This window comes from Ctenopharyngodon idella, chromosome 5 (assembly GCF_019924925.1).
Source record: "Ctenopharyngodon idella isolate HZGC_01 chromosome 5, HZGC01, whole genome shotgun sequence".
NCBI classification, from domain to species: Eukaryota; Metazoa; Chordata; class Actinopteri; order Cypriniformes; family Xenocyprididae; genus Ctenopharyngodon; species Ctenopharyngodon idella.
In genome coordinates, this window is record NC_067224.1 from 9,445,321 (window position 1) to 9,470,105 (window position 24,785).

The 24,785-nt window shown below is 37.2% G+C and overlaps 2 protein-coding genes across 3 annotated transcripts in view; both read left to right on the plus strand.

The window, feature by feature from the left end:
* wdr36 (WD repeat domain 36) overlaps positions 1 to 19,385 on the plus strand; it is a 31,844-nt gene extending 12,459 nt beyond the window's left edge. Inside the window, exons 14-23 of the mRNA XM_051894752.1 lie at positions 34 to 199; positions 6,438 to 6,546; positions 6,832 to 6,911; positions 9,500 to 9,607; positions 13,159 to 13,256; positions 13,341 to 13,483; positions 13,583 to 13,699; positions 14,445 to 14,526; positions 14,617 to 14,804; positions 19,120 to 19,385. Of these exons, the coding sequence (XP_051750712.1) occupies positions 34 to 199; positions 6,438 to 6,546; positions 6,832 to 6,911; positions 9,500 to 9,607; positions 13,159 to 13,256; positions 13,341 to 13,483; positions 13,583 to 13,699; positions 14,445 to 14,526; positions 14,617 to 14,804; positions 19,120 to 19,269 (1,241 nt within the window). The 3' untranslated portion in view covers positions 19,270 to 19,385. The remainder of the gene's footprint in view (positions 1 to 33; positions 200 to 6,437; positions 6,547 to 6,831; positions 6,912 to 9,499; positions 9,608 to 13,158; positions 13,257 to 13,340; positions 13,484 to 13,582; positions 13,700 to 14,444; positions 14,527 to 14,616; positions 14,805 to 19,119) is intronic.
* Positions 19,386 to 21,266: 1,881 nt separating this feature from the next.
* Positions 21,267 to 24,785, plus strand: part of camk4 (calcium/calmodulin-dependent protein kinase IV) — a 45,314-nt gene continuing 41,795 nt past the window's right edge. The window contains exons 1-2 of one of the 2 annotated variants that reach the window (XM_051895279.1): positions 21,267 to 21,424; positions 21,526 to 21,672. In XM_051895279.1, coding sequence (XP_051751239.1) covers positions 21,563 to 21,672 — 110 coding nt within the window. In that variant the 5' untranslated portion in view covers positions 21,267 to 21,424; positions 21,526 to 21,562. Of the gene's footprint in view, positions 21,425 to 21,520; positions 21,673 to 24,785 lie in introns of both variants that reach the window. The other variant, XM_051895278.1, reaches the window with a different exon arrangement.

A 24,785-nucleotide genomic window follows, 5' to 3' on the forward strand; every position in this document is an offset into this window, starting at 1 on the left:
GTCTGATCTCAATAGCATTTTGTGTGTGCGCAGCGCATGCAGGGCCTGTGCGTGGGGTCGCTGTGGATGCTCTAAACCAGTTGACTGTTAGTGTGGGAGCAGATCGCCTTCTGAAAATCTGGAAGTTCAAATCCAAGGAGGAGTTACATACACACAGCCTGCCAGCCGCCCCAGCTTCATCTCAGCTTCACAGGGACAGGTATTAGAGACATTAATGCATAGTTATTTCCCCACCAGTTTTAAAAACACTTTTTATGGTACAGAAGAATTTACCCTCTATCGGTTGAGGCATAAATCTGCAAGCGCAGCATAGTTTTGTTAATTAGTTGGGCTTCATATGATGGTTTGAGGCTTAGCCGGCTGTGTACCCTTTAGGCCTGTTGCGATTTATTAAATTACCATCTGATCGCTTTCGCTTTTGAATTCGCATTCGCTTCCCGGGGTTACTTTTGTATTTAAAGGTGTTGACTGACAACTAACAAAGGATTCAATTAATCAAAATAATTTGATTAATTGAATGATTATTTAATGAAGGAAGCACACAAAAAATGTATGGCAAAGCTTTTAAACGAACAAAAAAATAATAGTTAAAGCCCTGAAACGGACAATTAATCGTCAAAGCCCTATTAATCATCATAACCGCTGTTTGGAGAGAAGTGTAAATCAATAGTCAACCATATTCATCATATCCTATCTTTGAGTGGACGCCCTCCTGTCATGTACCAACACCCTTTTACCATTCCATTACAATTACATATTAGAATAAGGAAAATTTCTTCCATAAAGTTAGAGCGCTGTAAGAGTGAGTGTTGCACCTTTGTTCAGTTCATATACAATCACCCCTTTTATCATTAACTGACAACTAAATAATATTAAAGCAAATTTAAGTCATTTCATCACATTTATACTCTTCATTCCTTATTTTAAAGAGTTTCTCTCTTACTTACAACAACTGTTGCAGATATATATATATATATATATATATATATATATATATTTTGTAGCATCTATAGTTCTAATGTCTGCATTAGGATTTTCAAAACCCTCAAGTTTCTTCAATAATAATCCCTAGATTAGATATTATTTTCACAATAAAATACCTAGTGAGACTCCCTATAGTCTATAGAATTAGTTAAGAGATTTTCCTCTTTTCGATTTACATATACCTGAAGTTTCTAATTAATCAATAACCAATCAAATCATGAGATACTCAGCTTAAACCATTAGTTACTTCTTCCACATCTGTTGATCATCTTGTTTGTCTGCATGGACATTCCATCTTCACCAGGGTGACTCTTTGTGAGCCATTGCAATGGGCTTTCCCTCGTTGGTGAGGAAGGGCGTTACCAGCATGGACCTTTGATCCCTCACTTTATGCTGTGTGGGGTTGTTGAGGCTGGTTTTTTGTAGATAAAGATGAGAGGCTTGGACCTAGATGTCACACTCTCCAATCATTTTGCTGATTATTGCAATTAAATGCATTTTCAAATAAACAACTTTTTATAAAAAGGAATTCCTTAAGACTTTATGACCTTATTTTTATCTCTTGTTCTTTTCTTTCAAGATCTTTAAAGCTGTTTTAAAGTAGTTTGCATTTTGGAAACGCACTGTCATGAGAGTGTGACAGTGAAGAGAGGGCATCCTTCCTCTCTTATAGTCTCATCTCAGAATGTTATCTCTCTAGGCCAATGATGGTATTTTCAACCACATGGACAATTTATGTTTGTTTGATTTATTTATGGACAATTTGTTTGTTTGACTTTGATATTTTATATTTTTATCTGTTTTTTCACTTCCTTTTCTATTTTAATTTCTGATTCACTTTAAAGCACTTTGGATCAACTACAGTTGTGTTAAATTTGTGCTTTAAAAAATAAAATTTGACTTGACATGATGAACAAGTCTAAGAATGTTCCACATATTCTATCCTTGAGTGGAGGCCCTCCTGTCACGTATCCACGCCCTTTTACCATTCCATTACAATTACATACAAACAAAATTTCTTTAGGAGTGCGTTTATGGGAATTTTTGACCATTCTTCCAGAAGCGCATTTGTGAGGTCAGGCCTGGCTCGCAGTCTCCCCTCTAATTCATCCCATAGGTGTTCTATCAGGTTGAGGTTGATTCGTCACTCCAGAGAGCACGTCTCCACTGCTCTAGAGTCCAGTGGTGGCATGCTTAACACCACTGCATACAACGCTTTGCATTGCACTTGGCTTGGATGCAGCTGCTCGGCCATGGAAACCCATTCCACTAAGCTCTCTACGCACTGTTGAGCTAATCTGAAGGCCACACAAAGTTTTGAGATGTGTAGCTATTGAATCTGCAGAAAGTTGGCGTTACCACTAACAGTTGACCGTGGAATATTTAGTAGTGAGGAAATTTCATGAATAGACTTATTGCACAGGTGGCGACCTACATGTATCACGGTCCCACGCCTTAATTCACTGAGCTCCTGAGAGCGATCCATTCTTTCACAAATGTTTGTAGAAGCAGTCTGTGGCCATGGAAGTGATTGGAACACCTGTATTCAATGATTTGGAGGGGTGTCCCAATACTTTTGGCAATATAGTGTACACTGATGAGCCAATAAAATATGACCAGTCACAGATGAAGAGAATATCATTGATAATCTCCTAACAAGACCACATATTAAGCTCTGGGTTAGATAGTCTCGCGTAGCCAGACCTTCAGACTGATGGCAGAAGGTCTGGACTCTATCGCAGTTTTCATTGGCCAAAGACCACCCAAGACGACGTTTGACTGACATGTAACGCAACCCATCATAGTTCGTTTTGTTCCGCATCATGTTTATGGCTGTGAAAATGTAAAGTCGATGTCCCTACAATAACAGACCGGCATGCATTTAATAAATTATTCATTCAAGAACATTGTGCAAATTTACTGCAATAATGGAGCCGTGAACTTCACATATTTTGAAAATCCAGCGTTTAGTTGATCTGGTAAGCGCTTATTATCACAGTTGTAAACACAACGACTTTCTTCTTCCACAAGGGGGTTTGGCATCACGGCATTTGTTTCCAGGCGGACCCATTAAGAACATTACACGCGTCTCCCGGACATCCTGTAAAATTCAATCGACCAGATGACAACTTTGAAAATCCTGAAGTGTTTCCAGTTAAGTGTGCCACATGCATCAGACATTCAGCTAACGGCTGAGACTATAGGTTAGATGGTTACATTAGATATCAACATGTTGGATACAGGAGAAATGGGCTGGACTAAAGATCTGAGCGACTTTGACATTGGCCAAATTATTATGGCAGGGCAACTGGTTCAGAGTATCTCTGAAATGGCAAGGCTTGTGGGTTGCTCCCGGTCAGCAGTGGTGAGAATGTACCACAAACCAGCCAAGACTGGTTTGGCACCCAAGACTCATCGTTGCATGAGGGCAAAGAAGGCTATCCTGTCTGGTCCAAGCCAACAGAAGGTCTACTGTGGCACACAAAATTTTAATGATGCTTATGGGAGGAATGTCACAACACACAGTGCGTTGCACTCTGCTGCATATGGGGTTGCATAGCCGCAGACCAATCAGAGTGCCTATGATGACCTCTGCCCACCATCAAAAGCACAATGGGCAAATAAGTGTTGGAACTGGACCTTGGAGCAGTAGAAGAAGGTCGTCTGGTCTGATGAGTCCCATTTTCTTTTACATCACATAAATGGCCGTGTACATTTGCTCCATTTGCACACTGCACACATTGTTCAGGAATGGTTTGAGGAACATGATGAAGTTCAAAGTGTTTCCCTGGCCTCCAAATTTCCCAGATCTCAATCCAATTGAGCATCTGTAGTTTGTGCTGGACTAAAAAGGTCCACCTCACAACCTACAGGACTAGTATCTGCTGCTAACGTCTTGGTGCCAGATACTACAGGACAACTTCAGGGGCCTTATAGAGACCATGCCTCGGTGGTTCGGTGCTGTTTTGGCAGCACGTGGAGGACCAGCAGCATATTAGGCAGGTGGTCATAATGTTTTGGCTAATTGGTGTATATTTCATTTGAAGAAGACATATAGAAATGTGTGCACATACATGGTGCTGGTTCATGTTTGGATCACTAGAGTATATGAAATATGTCCATAAAAACTTGAAACACGCTTGATCCAGGGTGTATATGAACTGTGATCTGCCTTGCGAGTGTTGTTAAACTTATCGCAGCATTCCATGCAGAAACCGCTCTCATGCATGCTCCATGTATTGTAACATATTATTAAATATTGTTACAATCTTATTTTCCATGTGTTGGTGGTCAAACTCCAGTTCTGACCATATTGTGGGGAAAATGCAATCAACACTTTTGTGTTTCTGTACTGAGGAAACATGCACTTACAATGCATGTGTCTCAAGGACAACAACTCAAAGCTGAACAGGCAGAGATGAACAAACAGTGCTTAAACTGTCTTTTGTGTCATTTGAATTCTCAGCTGTAATGCAATCTTGTGCATAATACAGGGCTATGATTGGATTAAAAGGGTTAGTGTTGTCATGAGTAATGCTGAGAAAAGCTCAGAAACTGATGACGTAGACACACTCTCCAGCCACGGCAGCCAATCACTACTCCTAATTAATGCATATACCTCACTTTTTGTCACAGTCACCAACTAGAGTGCCCTTGTGCCCATAGTTAGTTTTCGTGACTTTGGTTCAACTTTGCTTCTTTTAATCCAGAAGCATGTAATGGCTTTGTCAAAACAAAACAAAACAAAAACAACTGCTAGAGGGCCACAAGTAACGTGGTGTACCTTTATTAATAAACATTAGTGCTATTGTTGTTTTCATTAGCTGTGTTTCCAATCACACATTATCATGCGCATTTTGGGATATCACATAAAAAACAGTTTGGAAACGCCAAGATGTGCATAAATTGTAAAAATGTGCATAAAAAAACATTTGTGCTCAATATAGGTGGATAAATGTTTTATCCGATAAGGAGACGCGCATAAACTACGATGGAAATGCATTTACAGAATGAATCCCTCAGTGCGCAACCAAAAAAAACTCATGTGACTTTGCCCCAACAGTGGATGTGATTGGAAAACTGGACTAACAAGCGGGTCAATTTCATTGTACAACATCTCAAATGTTGGTTTGATCATTCTGAAAAGCCTGAGCCAAAGTCTGTCATGAGAATGATTTGGTATAATGACAACAAACATTGCTTTATTTGCAAATGTTTTATGCCAGGGCTCGTTAACTGGCGGCCCACTGGCCAAATCTGGCCCGCCAATCATCTTCATCCGGCTCGCGGCACCCCAATTTCCCTCCTCTTTTCCTGGCAGTGCGGCTAATTTGGTTATATACGTGGCCGCAGTGGCGCCTGCAGCTGTACGGATATATACGCACTGTTCGTACCATGCACGCTCCTCCGACTGACCTGAGAAACGTTTTCCGTGCAAATATTTCAGCAGTTATTATATATGTGCGATACCAATCATTCATGAATTAATCATTCTTTTGACTCAATTATTTCTTTTCCGTGAATTGGCCAAACACGCATGCATAAAGTTCTGAAACTATTTGGATTTGTTCGGACCGCTCTGTCACTGAATCATCTGTAGTTGTTTGTCGGACAGTAACAACAAATACAGAACGAATAGCGCTGTTTTCATGTGTTTCACTAGTTTACTTTGAACTACGCTGCACGGCCCAGTGGATAACGAAACATAAGCTTAAAGGAGCTGCGTTTATTCCCGTTCACCATTATTAAACAGCTTTACGACATCAGAAGCGTTTCAATTCATCACACACCTCTCGGTTACAAACTACAAATCACTCGATGATTAAACTAGTTTTAAACATCAACATTCCCAACAAGACTGATGAGGAAAACAGGAGAAACGTGCCATGAATGAAGAAAGAAGACTTTTAAATCCTAAAATCATCACCCTTACAAACATTTACTATGAATGAACTGTAGTAAATTACCATGGTTTGTGGAAATGTGGAATATTTCTATTGAAAACTATGCTATAGCTATTTATATTGCAATATATGTATTAGGTCGGTAGGGGAATATATAATTAATGTCTTTAAGGTGTAGTCTGTACCTGTGTTTAGGAGTTTTTTATTGGCCTATATAACATATCATAATAGAATATCATTTGAGAGTGGTAGTGAGCAGCCATGTATGGTTTTACCTGTGGTTACCAAGTCTCATTGTGAGAATATTTTCATTTAAGCCTAATAATTAATAAAATAATTTTTACCAATAAGACCCCCCCCCCCCCAACCCCCCCATTAGGGTTTAGGGTTAGTTATATGCAATTATGCATAATTTACTGTTATTACTATAGCATGTACACGTTACTTGTACACATGTACAGATTATTATTATTATTATTATTAACCCATGTCATAGAGACTTAATTAGGATGACAGGGATGTTGATTTATACTTAATTTCTCCAAACAGTGGGATGCTTGCTATCGCTCTGGATGATTTTTCTGTTCACATTCTGGATATGGAGACCAGGAGGATTGTTCGTAGATTCTCTGGACATCGTGGGCAGATCAATGACATGGTGAGCGTCAGCTTCAACTACATAATTTAAATTTGACTAGTCTTTGGCTATTCTCAACCATTAATTGTACTTGAAATGACTCTTAGACTACTATTGTGCTTATTTTTTGTCATTGTTGGAGCTTGACAGGTCCTGGTTACCATTAGTTTTCGTAATGTGTTCTGTATAAGAAAGAAAGTCGTATGTGTTTTGCATGAGGGAGAGTAAATGACTTTTTGTTTTTGAGTGATATATTTGGGTGAATTAAGTATACGTTATGAAGTGTGCATTATGCTTTTTGTCCAGACATTTAGTCCAGATGGACGTTGGCTGATTACAGCATCTATGGACTGCGCCATCAGAACATGGGATCTTCCATCTGGCAGGTACAAAGTTTAGAGCATAAACCAGGGCATTTCAACTGGCAGCCAGTGGGCCCTACAATTAATGGATGAAATTGCTGTACCAGCAAACTGAATCTGAATGGCTTTGGGATGAATGGCTTTAAATTTGAAGAATTAAACATTTTTAAAGGAATAGTTTTAGTTACACACACATAGATGTGTAGTATAGTAAATATATCAAAACTTTGCTGAAATACTTGTTGTACACTATCTACGACATGCCTTTTCTCATCAGATTGATTGATAGTTTATACTTTTTAGTAAGTGCAAATGTGGTACACGTGTCTTTTTTCTGTTTTTTTTTTTTTATAAAGTAAATTTACAAATAACATTTATATTGTTAGTAATATTTCAAGATGAATAATTACTAGAGATGCACCGACGTATCGGCCAACAATCGGTATCGGCCGATAAAAGCTATTATTATTGTTATCATTTAAAAACTGCCGATGATCAAGGCCGATTATATCCTGTCAATCAAAAGGTGAGACGTGTTCAGACTGCAACTCATACATACTGTGTGTGAAGAAAATCACTCTTGTGTTGAATTTTAACGCATTAGCAGTTTAAAAATAGTGACGTGAAAGCAGGCTCTTTTTGACCCTATGAATCACCCGTAGTTCAAGCCAGGGTTGATAGGTCTGCGTTTTTTTTTTTTCCTGCATCAAATAATATTTGTAGCGCCTCCCATCCAATAATCGCAAAAAAGATTTGTGCTTTATTACATCTGATAAGAATTAAAGTTTCAGTTTTCAAATTCTGTCCATTTTATCATGAAATTCAAACAATAAATGGCGTTTTGATGCTCTTAAATGTGACGTGTCAGATCGCTGTAATGCCTCAGTTCAGGCGGCAGCTCGGAGCGCGAGTCTTTTTATAAGTTATATCTCGAAAAACATGAATGAACATCAAAGGTATGTTGAAATATATTGTACAACTTACCAAAATGTATCATGTCTCATGTAATCACTTTATTTGTGTTTCAACCGCAGAAAGATGTCAATAAAACGCCTTGTGAACAATGTCACATCATGTCACTTTTAGAGAGGATCTTATTTACTGTTAATTATATGTTTGTGCAAATTTGCCATGAAGACAAGTGCTTATGAAAACTACCTTATGTGATACTAAGTTTTATACATTTCAGTTTTTATTTGAGTGTAATTATTATATCTGAAAATAAACAGTAGCTGAATATAATACCTCTGCTGTTAATTGTAACCTCTAATATTGTAGTGTACCAAATGAGAGGGTTCCCTGTATAGTTTGCAACATTATTTGGGAGAGATTTCTTTTTTTTCCTTTAGAAAAACAAAACTATCGGCATCGGCTGATATCATTGTGAATAATCGGGTATCGGCAGAGAAATTTAGTATCGGTGCATCTCTAATAATTACTGGACTGAAGCAACTTAGGTTTACTTGATTATCCATACATAGTTTTTAGAACAATAATGTAAAATGTGCATATCAAATATGCTAAAATATTTTTTTAAGAAATGTTTTTTGTACTTCTCTCAAGCATCATTGTATTGCATTGCATATATATTGCATGTTTTGTCCCCCACAAAAGAAACTAGAGCTTTGGTCATATAACAAAGTATTTATCATCTTACTAAGACATTAACCTACATTATTGTGGCTGATGAGTAAAGACATAATAAGTGGCTTTGCAAGTCATTATACATGAAACCATGAAGGTGGTGCTTCAAACTCAGATTGTTAAAGATAGTAAGAAAGTGTACATACGGATTGGACATGATAAATTGTACCCACTTCATCTTTTGTTTATAATAAATGCCACTATAATTTATTTTGTTTGTTTTATACTCATATTTTTTCGTCCTGTTCTGAATACTGTTAAATGTAAATAATTTGGAGTGAGGGGAACTAAAATGCATAGTTATGTTGTATACAGTGTTTGTAAACATTTAATTTTGTAAATTGAATTTTACTGTTTTTGAAGGTATTTATTGTTCATTGGCAAGACCATTAAAAAGCTTCTAAATATTTTAACAATAGGGATGTTTAGTTGTTGTCTGTTAACATGTTACTTTACAATGGAAGTGCTAAGACCTAATGAAAGCTCCCTCTCGATTTTTCATTTTGGATAATCTGGCCCTGAAAGTAATTGTAGAGCCCAGGCATAAACCTAAATTTTCGTGTCTTGTAACATTTATGTCACAGGTAATGCTTAGAGTGGTAAGTGAGATTGCATCATTGTCGTTCTACTACAAACCACTAAAGTAGCCTTTTGAAGGAGGGAAAGACCAGGCCAGTCCAGTGACACCTTTTCCACTTTCTATATTATTGACTGGTTAGATATTTGTGATGACCTTAGTAACTTGTTAGTAACTTGTGAGTCACTTAGTAACCAGTGAAACCAAATTCAGAGATAATTATTATCTTTCATAGATGCGGCCATAGTGACATTTAGTATGTCGGATATTTTTTGTTTGTCTAACGGGGATTCCTCCAGCCGATGAAGTCCCCTCTGGCCCAAATGAATGATTGAATGATTTCCTCTAACACTTTCACACCCTTCCACTTTTTTCTTGCTGTCTTTCATAGTTTGGTCGACTGTTTCCTGGTAGATGCGGCAGCCGTCAGTCTCAGTATGTCCCCTACCGGGAACTTCCTGGCCTCATCGCACGTTGACGGTCTAGGTGTTTATTTATGGTAAGAGATTGCCTTGCAGATACTGTCTGTCAGCTCTTGTTTTTACTTTTTCAATTGGTTTTTTCGCACACACAAGATTAAGATTAGAGTGGTTGAATTTTGGTAAACAATAAGCACAATTATCTTATCATTCATCATGACTGAGCAGTGAAAAGATATTGTGGGTTATGAGTTCATGAGGTTGCAAACTGAGTCTGCTGATGCATGAATGGCTTTAAATTTGAAGAATTTACCATTTTTAAAGAAATAGTTGAATTAGTTACACACACATGTGTAGTATAGGAAATTTACTACAAATATAACACAACTTTACTGAAATACCTGTTGTACACTATCTACGACATGCCTTCTCTCATCAGATTGATAAAGTTTATACTTTTTAGTAAGTAAATGCAAATGAAGTCTTTTTGTTGTAAAATTTTTACTGTTTTTTTTATAAACAGGGTTTCTGCAGGTTTCATCAAATCAAATTTAATGATTTTTAATGCCTTTTTAATGCCAATTTTTAAATTTTTAATGCCATATTTACATTTACATTTAGTCATTTAGCAGATGCTTTTCTCCAAAGCGACTTACAAATGAGAATAGTAGAAGCAATCAAATCAACATGAGTACAACAGTATGTAAGTGCTGTGTCAAGTCACAGTTTCATCAGTAAAGTGCTCGTAGCAAGGTTTTTTTTTTTTTTTTTTTTTTTTTTATAAATATATACGCAAATAGATGGAGAAAGACAATAGAAAATCGAAAAAAGAAAAGAAAAATATAAATAAAAAGTGCTAATATTACTGGGTCAAGTGTTGGCGAAAAAGATATGTCTTTAGCTGTTTTTTGAAAATGGCTAAAGACTCAGCTGCTCGGATAGAGCGTGGTAGGTCATTCCACCAACCAGGAACAGACCAGGAGAAGGTCCGTGAGAGTGATTTTGTGCCCCTTTGGGATGGCACCACAAGACGCCATTCACTTGCAGAACGCAAGCTTCTGGAGGGCGCATAAGTCTGAAGTAGTGAGTTTAGGTATAGTGGTGCAGAGCCAGTGGTTGTTCCATATATACATATGACATCATCTATCGACTTTTAACTTATATATATATTATTCGTTAAAAGTCAATAAATGATATCATATGGCAATTATAATATTCATTATGTCATTAAGTTCCATTCGCATTCTGCCAAGTGTCAGCTCTGTAGATTTGTTTGCTTCTCTGCTGCTACTCTTTGTGCTCACATAATGTATTTTAATGCAGCCAAAATCCCAATGAAACTATTTAATCTATTTATTTTTCTTTTTGTTGTCAGACAATGTGAAATAGTGACTGAAACGTGGCCCATTAAGACTACATGCAGGGCTCGACATTAAGCCTTCTCATGTGCTTTTCCTATGGAGAAGTAAATCGGAAAAAAATGGGATTTTTGTGTGGTGTGAATAAATGTATTCTGAAGCAATATTCTTTCATTCAGAATATTCTTTCAGAATATTGCAGCTTTGACATATATGATTTTACCTTTATAAAGGGCATCCCCCCCAATCTAATTAAATGTGTGATTCATCTTTCATTTTAAATTCTTAAATTTGATCAATAAATTTAATTAGAATAACAATAGTAACACTATAGGGCTGTTACCAATCAAATTAAATAATTTACAATAAAAAATAAAAAAATACAACTGCATTAAATAATGCTATGAGATTGTTTTAAGTATTTTTTTGAAAATCCAAGAAATGTTGGGGTGAAAATGATAGTAAACCGCCAGTAGGTGGCGGCAAGTGACCGTCTTAATAAGTGAGTCATTCATTCAAATGATTCGTTCAAACGGCTGATTCATTCAAGAATGAGGCAGCTGTTTATGAATGGGTCACTGAATCATTGACTCAAAAACGCTGAATCACTCAAAAACACGGTAAAGAAAACACGGTTGAGTGTTGCTGCAAGATGCGCTATGGTTCTGCTGTGATGTTTATTTGGAACTATTTTCGCTGATGAAGCAGAACAAAAACAGTCAATATTTCTTCTAAAATGTGAGTGACTTAATATTAACTACTTGTTTATTAACTGTTGTAGGAAATCAGTGTCACGTTTACAATCGCAATAGTATTCAAGAAGACAGCACTCTTGGTCGTGTGTTGTTGCTTAACTGTATCGTGTAATAAATATAAAAACTCCACATTTTCATTTTTACCGCAGTATTTAACAGAGTTTCTTGTCTGTGCTGCGCTTATTTATTTCTATTTCTCCTGTTACCGTCAGTTCATTATACATTATATAACCTATTATTATCCACTATCGATCGCCACTTGCACTAAATATAATAAATGAACAGAGCAGACGCAGATAGAGGTGCGCCTGCGGCAGGAAAGCAAGATCTCGTGCTTGTGCGGCAGTACTGGAGACTCTACTTGGGCCGCTGTCCAAAACACCGTTACGGCAATTTTGCACCGGCCGGAGGCAACCAAACTGGTTCCGCGTGTGTATCACACCAATGTTCATATTTTGCGACAGGCAGCAAATAAAAGTTATTAATTATGAAGGTTATATTCAAAATAAACCGGTATTATTTTTCTTCAAAACTATCTAAAATTTTTAATGCCTGTAGGAATCAAATTTAATGACTTTTAATGCCTTTTAAGGCCTTAATTTTCGCAAAATCCATTTAATGCTTTTTAATGCCCCGCGGAAACCCTGTATAATAAAGTAAATTTATGAATAATATTTATATTGTTAGTAATATTTCAAGATGAATAATAACTGGACTGAAGCAACTTAGGTTTACTTGACTATCCATACATAATTGTTTAGAACAAACATATTAAAATGATTTAATATCAAAATAATATCAAATATGATAAAATATATTTTTTTTAAATGTTTTTTGTACTTCTCTCAAGCATCATTGTATTGCATTGCATATATATATTGCATGTTTTGTCCCCCACAATAAAAACTACAGAGCTTTGGTCATAGAACAAAGTATTTATCATCTTACTAAGACATTAGTCGGAGACTAATCTAGTCAACTGGTCTCTTAATCCAACCCCATATCTTAACCCCTACAAAAACTACCTTTCTAACTATTAATAAGCAGTAAATTAGGAGTTTACAATAAAGTTCATTAGTTAAACATTAGTTAATGTATTAACTAACATGAGCTAACCATGAGCAATACATCTGTCACTGTATTTACCAATCTTCGTTAACATTAGTTAATGAAAATACAGTTGTTCATTGTTCATGTTAGTTCACAGTGCATTAACTAATGTTAAGATTTTAACAATGTATTAGTAAATGTTGAAATTAACATTAACAAAGATTAATAAATGCTGTGTAAATGCAGTTCATTATTAGTTCATGTTAACTAATGTAGTTAACTAATGTTAACTAATGTAGTTAAGTAATGTTAACTAATGAACCTTATTGTAAAGTGTTTCCAAATTAATGGTATGGTAGTGTGCTGTTCCAAACATAGCCTCTCATGACCCAAGTATCATGATTCAAAGAAGTTGCTCTATGAAATATTGTATATTCCCTAAGGAATTTTGTTCTGCTTCTTTTCTAGGTCCAATAACACACTGTGCAGTATGGTGTCATTGCGCCCTCTACCTGCAGACTATGAGCCGACTGTGATCATGCTGCCAGGCACCTGCCCGAGTAAAGGTGCAATCACAGTATCAAATTGATTATAATTTTAAAATCATTTAACTTGATAATAAATCCCCTTGATTTTGTGCTTGTGAACAGAAACAGAAGAAGAGGAAGTTTTAGATGTTGACTCTGAGATGGCTGAGTACATTTCACCAGCACAGCTGGATGAACATCTGGTCACACTCTCACTGCTTCCTGACTCTCGCTGGAAGAACCTGCTGCATCTTGACATCATCAAGGTATTATGTGTGTAAAACGGCAAAAAAAACAAAAGTGCTTAAGTGTTAAGTGAAATGCCACTACAAACCCTTAAAATGTTTAAAAATCTTCATCTACAGAAAAAGAACAAACCCAAAGAGCCTCCAAAATTACCCAAAGCGGCACCCTTCTTCATTCCCACCATTCCAGGGCTGGTGCCCCAGTTTGCTCTACCCAACACACCCTCAGAGGACCAGGTAAACTCTCCTTTGATGGTGTCTCTCTTGAGTTTGGTATAGTATTTATTGTTGTTGAAAATATATCAGTTTAAACAGATTATACAAATCAGGTGTTTTCAATTTTCTGATGCCTCAGAAAAATCAAAACACTAAGTTTAGGTGTAATATTGACTGGAAAATATTTATAATTAAGTTGAAACTATATATAATATGAACTTTATGTAATATATAAATATAATATGAATTATGTTTTATTTTAGGGCTGTCAAACCGATTCATTGCGATTTAATCATCTAACATAAAAGTTTGTGTTTACTTAATATATATGTGTGTGTATAGATACACACACACACGCACACATACACATACTTGTATATATGGTTTATGGGGACTCTCCATAGACGTAATGGTTTTTATACTGTACAAACTGTATATTCTATCCCCCTACACTACCCCTAACCCTAAACCTACCCATCACAGGAAACTGTCTGCATTTTTTGAATTTCAAAAAAACACCGTTTAGTATGTTTTTTAAGCCATTTGGTTTACGAGGAAGTGTTTACGTTGTAATACCCATGTTATTATACACATTTGTGTACACATGGTCTTGCCAATGAACACACACACATATATTAATTAAACACAAAGTTTTATGTTAGATGTGATTAATCGCAATTAATCAATTTCACAGCACTAGTATATTTATATAAAATGCATATTTGACATTTTAAATTTGTATTTATTTTTTTTGTTTGTTTCTTAGTCTAAAGTTGTCAACTTGGGAGTGTTGGCACAGAAGTCCACCTTTTACGTTCAGCTTGAGAATGCTTTAGACAGCAACTCATGTAAGTCTGTTATGCTGTTATTTGAAATGATTCTGTACTGTTGAATTTGCAACACATTCACTGTATTGATCATCTGTTTTCTGATGATAGATGAGGAGCCAGTGAAGCTGCTGAGAGAGTTGGGCCCCTCTGCCATTGAAACAGAGCTTCGGGCACTGTCTCCAGATATGGGTGGAGATGTCAGAGTTATGCAGAGCTTCCTCAAGATGATCAGCAGCATTCTTCAGACCAAAAGAGATTTTGACCTGGCTCAAGCCTACCTTGCATTGTTCCTCAAGGTACGATATAAACCATCTGCTGTTGTTTTTTGCCTTAGATTTCAATAAAACTACACACACTTTTTAAAACATAAACTAACACATTAGCTTTGGCTTTAGGTTCCAATACAAAACTATAAGACTTTTTTGTTGGACCTGTTAGTTTCCGGCCCATCTAGCAATGAATGCTGGTTGCTTGGTTTCGGTTTCTTTCTAATCACGCTGGGAATCCCCCATCCACAGTCAGTCAGTGATATAAAATCCTGTTCCACATTGCTGCATATTAATAGTTTTCAATAATTATTTTATTATTTTAATTAATAATTATTTTAAATCCAGAAAATTTGCTATAAACAATGAAGGGCTCAATAATTCTGTTGAAAACAAACTCCTCCACACTTAAACTTGCCAACCATGATGTGTGTGTGTGTATACAGTGCTCGAAATGGGCTGTACCGGCAGTACTGGCACTTCTATATTTTAATCTGTAGCGTACCCTCACTTTTTCTTGCATACCGACACTTCTCATGTTGACGGTACTCTGTCCGCCCATACTGTTATAAACACCTTTAATTAAATTAACGTGTTCAATCGACAGCCCTAATATAAATACATTGTTTCGCAATATTTAATATAAAGTAAACATAATCATCTTCATCATAATAAGCATAATGATGCCAAAACATTATGATCACCTGGCTAATATGCTTTTGGTCCTCCACGTGCTGCCAAAACAGTGCCGATCTGCCGAGGCATGGACTGTACGAAACCCCTGAACGTGTCCTGTGGTATCTGGCACCAAGACATTAGCAGCAGATCCTTTAAGTCAAGTAGGTTGCGAGGTGGAGCCGCCATGGATTGAACTTGTTGGTCCAGCACATCCCACAGATGCTCAATTGGATTGAGATTTAGAGGCCAGGGCAACACCTTGAACTCTTCATCATGTTCCTCAAACCATTCCTGAACAATGTGTACAGTGTGGCAGGGTGCATTATCCTGCTGAAAGAGGCCACTGCCATCAGGGAACACCATTGTCATGAAGGGAAAGTACCTGCAACAGCATTTAGTAGTCTGCAACAATGTTTAGGTCAAATTTACTTCCATGTAAATGGCAGGACCCAGTGTTTCCCAGCAGAACATTGCCCAGAGCATCACACTTCCTCCACTGGCTTGTCGTCGTGCCATAGTGCACTTTGGTGCCATCACTTCCAGGGCTTAATTTGTGCTGGAACAAGCCTCCGAAATCTGATCTGGCACCTCATTTGGGGGATCACCCATCTCATACACCACTGAAAGATATTTATGTTTTGACCTGTGTACATATGTTCAGGATAATTAAATATAGTAATGATAATGTTGTTAATAATTAGCTTGTTGTTAATAAATGAAATTTCTGTCATTAAGTACTCACCCTCATGTTGTTCCAAACCAGTAAGACATTCATTCATCTTCAGAACACAAATTAAGGTATTTTTGATGAAATCCAAGAGTTTTTTTTTATTTTTATTTTTTTTTTTATCCCCATAGAAAACAACGTAATTAACATTCTCAGATTTCATCAAAAATATCTTAATTTCTGTTCTGAAGATGAATGAAGGTCTTACAGGTTTGGAACGAAACAAGGGTAAGTACTTAAAGGGGGGGTATCACACACAGTTTCTGCCAATCTCATGTTAATCTTGAGTACATAAAGAGTAACAATGCATCCTTCATATCTCCGAAAAGTCTTTAGTTTTGTCATATTTATAAAAGATAGATACGCTGAACCGAGTCTTTCCAAAAAAAGCGGAGATCCTGAAGGCGTGTCTGCCGTCAGGGCTGTGGGCGGAGCTAAAGAGTCACGAGCGCGCAGCTTCTGCGTAGAGATCGCATGCAAGCTGCAACATCATTATAAATACAAAGGGAACAAAAACATTTGTGTTGTTTACATTATATGCACTTGCGCGCCGATTGGCAACAAAACACAGACATCTGATGCAGCTTTACTCACCACCCGCGATCTGCAAATCAAAGTATTCATCACTGAATTCCCGGGAACAAACAAACATACGTGCACAGCTTCGTTGCTGCCCCGGGAAAAACAAACTTCATCCACTGTTCCCTTAACGCTGGGTTCTTTGGGAAGCTGAAAAAGGTCATCTTTCCCTCACAACCAAAAACACACTCCTATGTTTACAGGAGCTGCATCTCCGCATCTGAGGCTCATCTTCGGAGGCTGCGTCCTCCGGAGGTCGCGTTTGAAGGCTGAATACTTCATCAAGGATGTCATATTTAAGAAAAGTAACCGTAATAAAATTGACTGATATTCATTGTGAGGTGTAAAATACTGTCATTTATTTCTTACGTTGCAACGGTTATTTTTCTTAAATGAGACTGCCTCGATGATGTATGCAGCCTTGAAAGGGTGCAGCCCCTGAATTGGGACACTTGTTGAAAAATCTCTCAGCTTCCGTATCCCGAACGAAACGCGTTAATGGGAGTGCTATTGCTCTTGTTCTGGGTGATGTGTGTGTGCATGCTTATCAGGGAGAAGTGCCTATACAAGGAATTCCATCCTTTATTACGTGATAAAGGGCCATACTTGAAAAAAACTCTCCGAATCCTGTACCGAAACCGGAAGTAGTGGATTTGGCACAGAAATACGTCCAACTCGTGTTTTGAAACTTTGGCCATGTTTAGCATGAGAATGCAACTCTTTAACAGTGTAAATAAGTCAGAATGCATGAAATAGCATTAGACCCCCCCTTTAATGACATAAATTTAATTTTTAGGTGAACTAAAAAAAAAGAAGAAGTGTAAGAAATGCAGTTACAAAGTGGTCCATGCCATGTCTTGGCAATGATTTATTGGATTTGACCGCTATTCGCATTTCCAACACATGACAAGCAACTTATAGAGAATATATATAAACTTCGCTGCACTTCTGTTTTGTGGGAAGCGGTTTCTGAAACTTACACATGCAAGTCGCTATGGATATTATTCACATTTGAGCCTCTTTAAATCTTTGCAAAATGACTAGAGTTTAAACTTCCGAATTCCATAGGAATGTCAAGAGCTATGTTGGTCAGACCTTTTGTTGAGCTTAATGCTAAACGCCATGGTGTTTTATAAGCACAGATGGTCACACATCATCAGTATGAGAATAAACTGTTTTCTTCACCTTAACGTGTATTTGAACGCGATGTCCGTTTTCATTCAAGATTTCTTATGCACATCAAAATAGTTGGATGGAAACCCGACTGAGATTGTGCATATGTTCTGTCACCCCCCTTGTTCCAGGACCTCACAATTTACAAATTAAGCACTGATCACTTCTCCAGGTAAACTGTGCACACGTACACGTGATGGAAAAGAAAACGGGATTTATCAGACCAACAACCTTCTTTCACTACTCCAAGTTCCAGCTCTGACGCTTGCTTGCCCATTGTAGGCGGATTGAATGGTGGACAGAGGTCATTACAGGCACTCTTATTGGTCTGCGGCTACAAAGCCCAAATGCACTGTGTTGTGACACATTCCTCCCATAAGCATCATTAAAACTTTGTGAGCCACAGTAGACCTTCTATTGGCTCGGACCGGAGGGGATAGCCTTCTTTGCCCTTGTGCATCGATGAGCCTTGGGCACCAAACACTTTGTCGCCGGTTTGTGGTTTGTCCCTCCTCTGACCACTGCTGACCGGGAGCAACCCACAAGCCTTGTCGTTTCAGAGATACTCTGACCCAATTGCCTTGCCATAACAATTTGGCCTTGTCAGAGTCGCTCAGATCTTTATTCCTGCCCAATTGTCCTGCATCCAATACGGTGATTACGAAAACTGGTTGTTTGCTTACTATCTAATCTACCCAGACCTTAATATGGGTCCTTGTTAGTGTTTATATTATTGTAGCATCAATTAATGTTAATAAAAATGTACAATGTGATCTTTTATGTATTTATACAATATAAACTTAAAAATAATGTAAATATTAAATGAACTTTTATAACATTGACAAATTCTCATTCCTTACATTTTATAAAAGGGCAACAACAACCATCAGATATGTTCTGATTGTTATGATTTTGTCACATTTTTACATTCATAGAAAAATTAATTTATGCATGAAAGTTGTAATGTTGCTGGATAGGACCCACTGGATTTGTTTGGTTTTTAAACAGCAGATGGCAGCAAATGAATATGAAAATATTTCCCATTATGGTTTATAGTTTCTGCACTATAAATACTACTAAAAGTAGTCACTTGATATAAAATCATTTTAATTACATCTAAACATCACCTAGTAATTCAACAATTTGGTTTGACTTTGACTTTTTTTTTTTGCTGTCTTTCTGTGTCAGCTCCATCTTCGGTTCATCGCAGACCAGCCCGAACTATTGAAGGAGGCAGAGAGCGTGTCTGCGAACCTGGAGGAGATGTGGATGTCCATGCAGACGCTCTTAAACCAGAACATTTGTCTGTTGTCTTATATCAAGAGTGCGTTATTATAAAGCACCTTTCTCCAATGTAGACATTTTGCATTTCTGAGAATGTTGTTGAATGTTTGTATCAGACTAAATGTCCTTGCCCTATTTTGCTAATACATATTAAAAGTATTCCAAATCTATATGTGATTTGTCTGCTATTGTCATGGCACTCATATATGTTACACAGTGGGTCTTGAATGGATGACAAAATATCAAACCAAGCCTTTTATTTTGTCATCTAAAGCAGTGATGCTCATACATGTTTAATTGTCCGAATACAATACCCTACATAATATATCTGCTATACATATGCACACACCTACGTCCAAAAGAATCCTATATCATCTTCCAGTTCTTCTCATTTTGTATGACTGAGCAGCAAGGAAGTGAATGTGTGAGATGAGTGATGCTGGTGGTTAGCTGGGATTGTGGTTGTTTTGTGTTGAGCAGATACTGAACAGATGGGTCTCTCTGTGTGGGAGCCCAGAACACTCCTGCACTGCTTGAGCTTTAAAGGATGACCAGTCATGCAGGCCAGTACAGATTTGGACTCCGTGTGGGTGATTTCTTCCTCATAGCACATTAAAATTGTCACTGACAGTGGCATATTTGAAACATTTAGGAAAAAGATTCTCAATAATGCACATTAAGTCAAAGTCGGTAAGGGGATTGCTGTCAAATGAAAGAAGACTGAAGTAAATGTACATGCTTTAGAGGTGTGGGGTAAATGTATTAATAAAACATTCTGGTTTTTCAGAATAATTTTAAACAGCACTTTCAAAAAAGTACTTGGGATCAGATTGTTATGCCATATGATACTTTAATAATCTAACAAGGATAGGCAAAAGTATTGGGGGTTTTGAAGATTGCCATATTCATGCCATACATGAAAACTGGTAATAACAAAAACAATAATGTAAATCATTCTGCCAGACATTAAAAAAATTACTGCAACAATAAATCTTACTATAATGTACATTTTGTCCAAAATTAATTATTATTATTTACAGTAGAGATTTTGTTTAATTGATGCAAAATATAATTTATTAATTAGGCAGTGTATGCATTTTATTGAAAATTGTCAGTAATTTTCAAGGCTTAGGGCTTGTGTTTTTTTATGTATTAGACCTACTAATGTAAACAATCTATAATAAAGTGATAAATAATGGCAGTACTTTATCGATATACATTCCATAGTAATCCATGGGGAAGGCCCCTGACAAGGCTAAACCAAAATTATGCTGTCACTTAGTAGCTGTCAACTGTTGGGAATGTAGGTTTATAATATATAGTTTGCTTATACTTTTATAAAATAATTTTGGTAACAGAATTGAGCCAGAACAATGTAGTCAACACTAAAAGTTTTATAAAAATTGACATTACTGCATCACCAATTTTGGACAATGGGACACAAATGTGTACCTTTTTCATGGAAAGGTTCTATATTAAAAATTGGAATACAAAATACTGACACCACTTGAATCTGAATTTAATTGTACATGAGTATCATATGCTTTTATTGTTATACTATATAGGTTTTTTGCACATTATCGATATTCATACTAATCCATATGGGAACGCGCCTTTGAGGTGCACTGTTGCTATGGTTACCTCAGCGGTCTTCGCGAGCGTATAGCGTATATTTAGCGCCCTCTTTTCGTACAGTTGAAAATAAATGTAAAAAAAAAAAGAATATACTTGCGTAGCCTACATTTCAAGAACATTTTGTTTTTGACTACTTTTGTCGAGATTAAAACCTTAATCAGAGAGGTCAACCCATAATTCAAAGTTTTGGGTGAAATGTAACTTCGACAGATTCATCCAGCTAGATATATTACAATCTGCCAGTTATTCATTACAGAACGGTGTCCTTTGTTAAATCGAACTATCGTTTGCCATAATGATATTGTAATGCATCTTCCAAAAATATACCGGAGTAGTGTTATGTAATTATGTGACGTCCATTGAATCCAGGTAAAACACAAGCGCGCGCGCACGCACGCACGCACACACACACACACACACACACACACACACACACACACGAAGCGCCCTACATAGGCGACAGTAAGACCCAGTGGAAGCCGCGCGCCCCGTTCAGAGAGCGACATGACAACCGCGATCAACTGACGCTACACATTCACGGCCACTCAGCACACCTCACCAACAAACATTACAGGTAATGCGAAACACTTTCGAAAATGCTGTATATCATTTGCCTCTCTAGATTGTGTGTCCGCTTTTTCCACGTTATTCCTTGATGTTGTTGTTTCAGTACAGATCGGCGCTCCGCTGATAGTGAACTGAAGCGCAGGGGATGCTGAAAGTGACGATGCCCGCCTCTAGAGCCGCTCCTGAATACTGGATCGATGGATCCAAGAAAGAGACGCTGGCCGACTTCTATGAGCTGGAGTCTGAATTGGGACGGTAAGTGGAAGTGCAGCAGTAATGTGCAGATGAGTTTTGGGGGTGGATGTGGTGTATGCATGCATCTCTGAAAATAAGCAGCTTTTCAAAGACAATATTCACTGCTTTGATCCCTAACAAAATATAGGCTACCAGAATATGTAACAGATTTAGCCTAAATTAAGCTCTCACTCTGTTGCGGCCAGCTGGTATGGGACCAGATGTTGGTTTATAGTTATTATTAATTAACTTATTTTTCTAATAAATATTGATTATTTGACAAAGTATTATTTTGATCATTTTCATCTTGGTATCAATAGCTTGACAAACGCAGTCAACAATAAAATGTGTGTAACATTTCTTGTTGCAAATTAGACCAGTATCTAATCTATCTATAGCCAAAGTATGTGGCATTTGTGTATTTATTGTACAATATTTGTGGAAATAGAATTTAGCTGAAATTTACCTGTCATTTTTAAATATAGACATTGATACACCTATAATGTTAGTTTATAGGTAGCCTACTGATAGACTTCCCCTTAAATTAAATATGAGTATTGATTTGTTTATCTTTGTTGCAGTACTGTAATTTTGGTAACAGGGTTGAGCTTGACGAATACAGTCAACAATACAAAATTTTGTAAAACTTGACAAGACAAGTATATAACATATCTAATAGTTCTCACTCCAAAGAATGTGGGATTTGTGCCTATTTTAACCAGGAATTTAACCAAAATTTTGCTGTCACTTATGCTGCCTTCACGTGCTCTCGAATTATCGTAAAGAGTTTCATAGGTAAAATTTGCACATGAACGCCCTCCCATTTCGAAACTTGAATGCAATGACCTCGTAATCACTACGTCAGAAGTGGGAATTATCAAATTTCCGATAGCATGTGAAGGCAGCATTAGTAGCGGTCAGCTAGTTTGGAAATGTTGGTTTATAGGTATTTAATACACTTATTTTATTATTATTATTTTTTTTTACCTTATATTAAAAAAAAAAAAAGATTAGTTTGCTTATCCTTTTAAAAATAATTTTGGTAAAGGCATTGAGTCAGACCAATGTAGTCAACACTAAAAGTTTTATAAAAATTGTCTAATTGACCCTTCTCCGGAAGTTTGATTGACAAGCGATCTAACCAATCATAACGCTGAATCTGCCATTTTGTCCGACAAAGCAGTCAGGAGTTAGAAGATTAGCACAAAGTCCCTTTAAGACAAGTCATTTCACTCGGCGGCCATCTTTGAAACACCTCTCGGGCATTCAAGTGCAGCTCCTATCTCTCTGAATGGGGAAACATCAAATTCTCCAAAGCTGTTTGCCAAGCTTTCGATTAAATTTCATATTTGAAATCACCAATGAAATCTGACAACAACTGTCTCATAAATTTTGTTTGTAAACGCTCGAATCATCACAAAATCTGTATTTTTCAGGCTGGATCAAGCTAATGCGCATGCGCAGTCCGTAAATGCGCGTCTCTTGTGCCTCATTTCGGAGGCGCGCGTCTGACTGTTTCTATAGGAACCGGAGCTTCTAACGGCCGCTGCAGTGACGCGATGACTTTACCATTCGGTGATTGGCTCTTATTTAAAAGGCAGGACTTATTTCGCCATATTGCGCGTTGCACTTTCTCCCATTCAAAGTAACACGAGTGACGTGTCTTGTGTTATTCTATAGTCTTTGATTAACCTCGGTGGACTTGAACTTGAAAAATGGTGTGTACTGACGTCTTTCTGCATTTGAAACAACATTCCTTCTCATGTTCATTCATGTTTATTTGATGCTATAAATTAACTAGTAGGAAGAGATGATCGGTTCACGAGCCGCTTGAGCTGAGGCGCTACAGCAATCTGTCATGACACATTAAAGAGCCACAAAACGGTTTTTATAGTTCGAATTTCTTAAAAAATAACACAATTTGAAAGCTGTGACTTTGTTTAATATCATAAGTAACCTGCTCTGTCTTGTCTGTCGACGTGTTGTCAGTGTCCTCTTTGCTTCGCGGTGTATTTTTCCGCGATGTTGTGTGGCGTGACAGCGCCATGGCTTGTCGGACAAAGCAACAGTAACTAAGGAGGCAGGTCTTTGCGAAGGGTCAATTGACTATAAAAAAAATCATCACCATGTTGCGACAATCAGACACAAATTTGTGCATTTTTCATGAAAAGTGCTATATTTACAATTGGAATACAAACTCCTGACACACTTGAATCTGAGTCTAATTCTACAGGAGTATCATAAAACATATTCCTGTCATATTCCTGTAGAATTAGATTCAGATTCAAGTGGTGTCAGGCTTTTGCTCTTCTCTATATTTTATGTAGAGATCTGAATATTTAGGATAGTTGGATTTAACACAAATTCTTTCAGGAAGGGCATTCATTGGTTGTCACAAAGTTGGTTGACATTTGCAGTCTGTTGAAATATTTCAATGAGACTCATGGGAAAAGTTACATCATTAGAAAAACGACTCATTAGTCTTAGACAGGAGTCATTAGTCTAAACCTGAGTGGTGTTTACATTGCCACCTATTCATTTGTCACCAGGCAATACTAGGATAGGACATCCTCAAAGTACAAAGTGTTTCCAGGACACTGAGTGTGAAACATTTGGCGGTATCATTAAATCAGCTGAACTTCATAGTGCAGTTTGTTTGGCAGGCAATCTAGGACAAGATGTAGAAACCACTTGCTTCCTTAACAACTATTTTTTATTTAAATAAATTAATTCAAGATATTAGGCATGGTACTTCATGGTACTTTTTTTGCAAACAGGTTTAAATAGCAGTATCAGTATGGATACCATGATATTTTGAATTTTTCGATTTTCTTTTTTTAAATATCGGAAATATAACCGTGTTTGTGCTGAACCCAAATTGTCTTGGATAATCAGATTGTGATGTTTCAGCCTCTCTGGACTGGGCACAGCACAGTGCGTAGGAGGGGGAACATTCATCGATCTGTGACGGGTGGCCCATGAATTGTTGCTGAATGCCCATAAATTGTTTGTCTCTCTGTAACAATGGCTGCCCCACAGTACTATATCAGCCAAGATGAGAGTTACAGTCTGTACTTTCTAGACACTTGGAGAGACATGGGCCACAGTCCAACAGGAAATGGATGCTTAGTTCC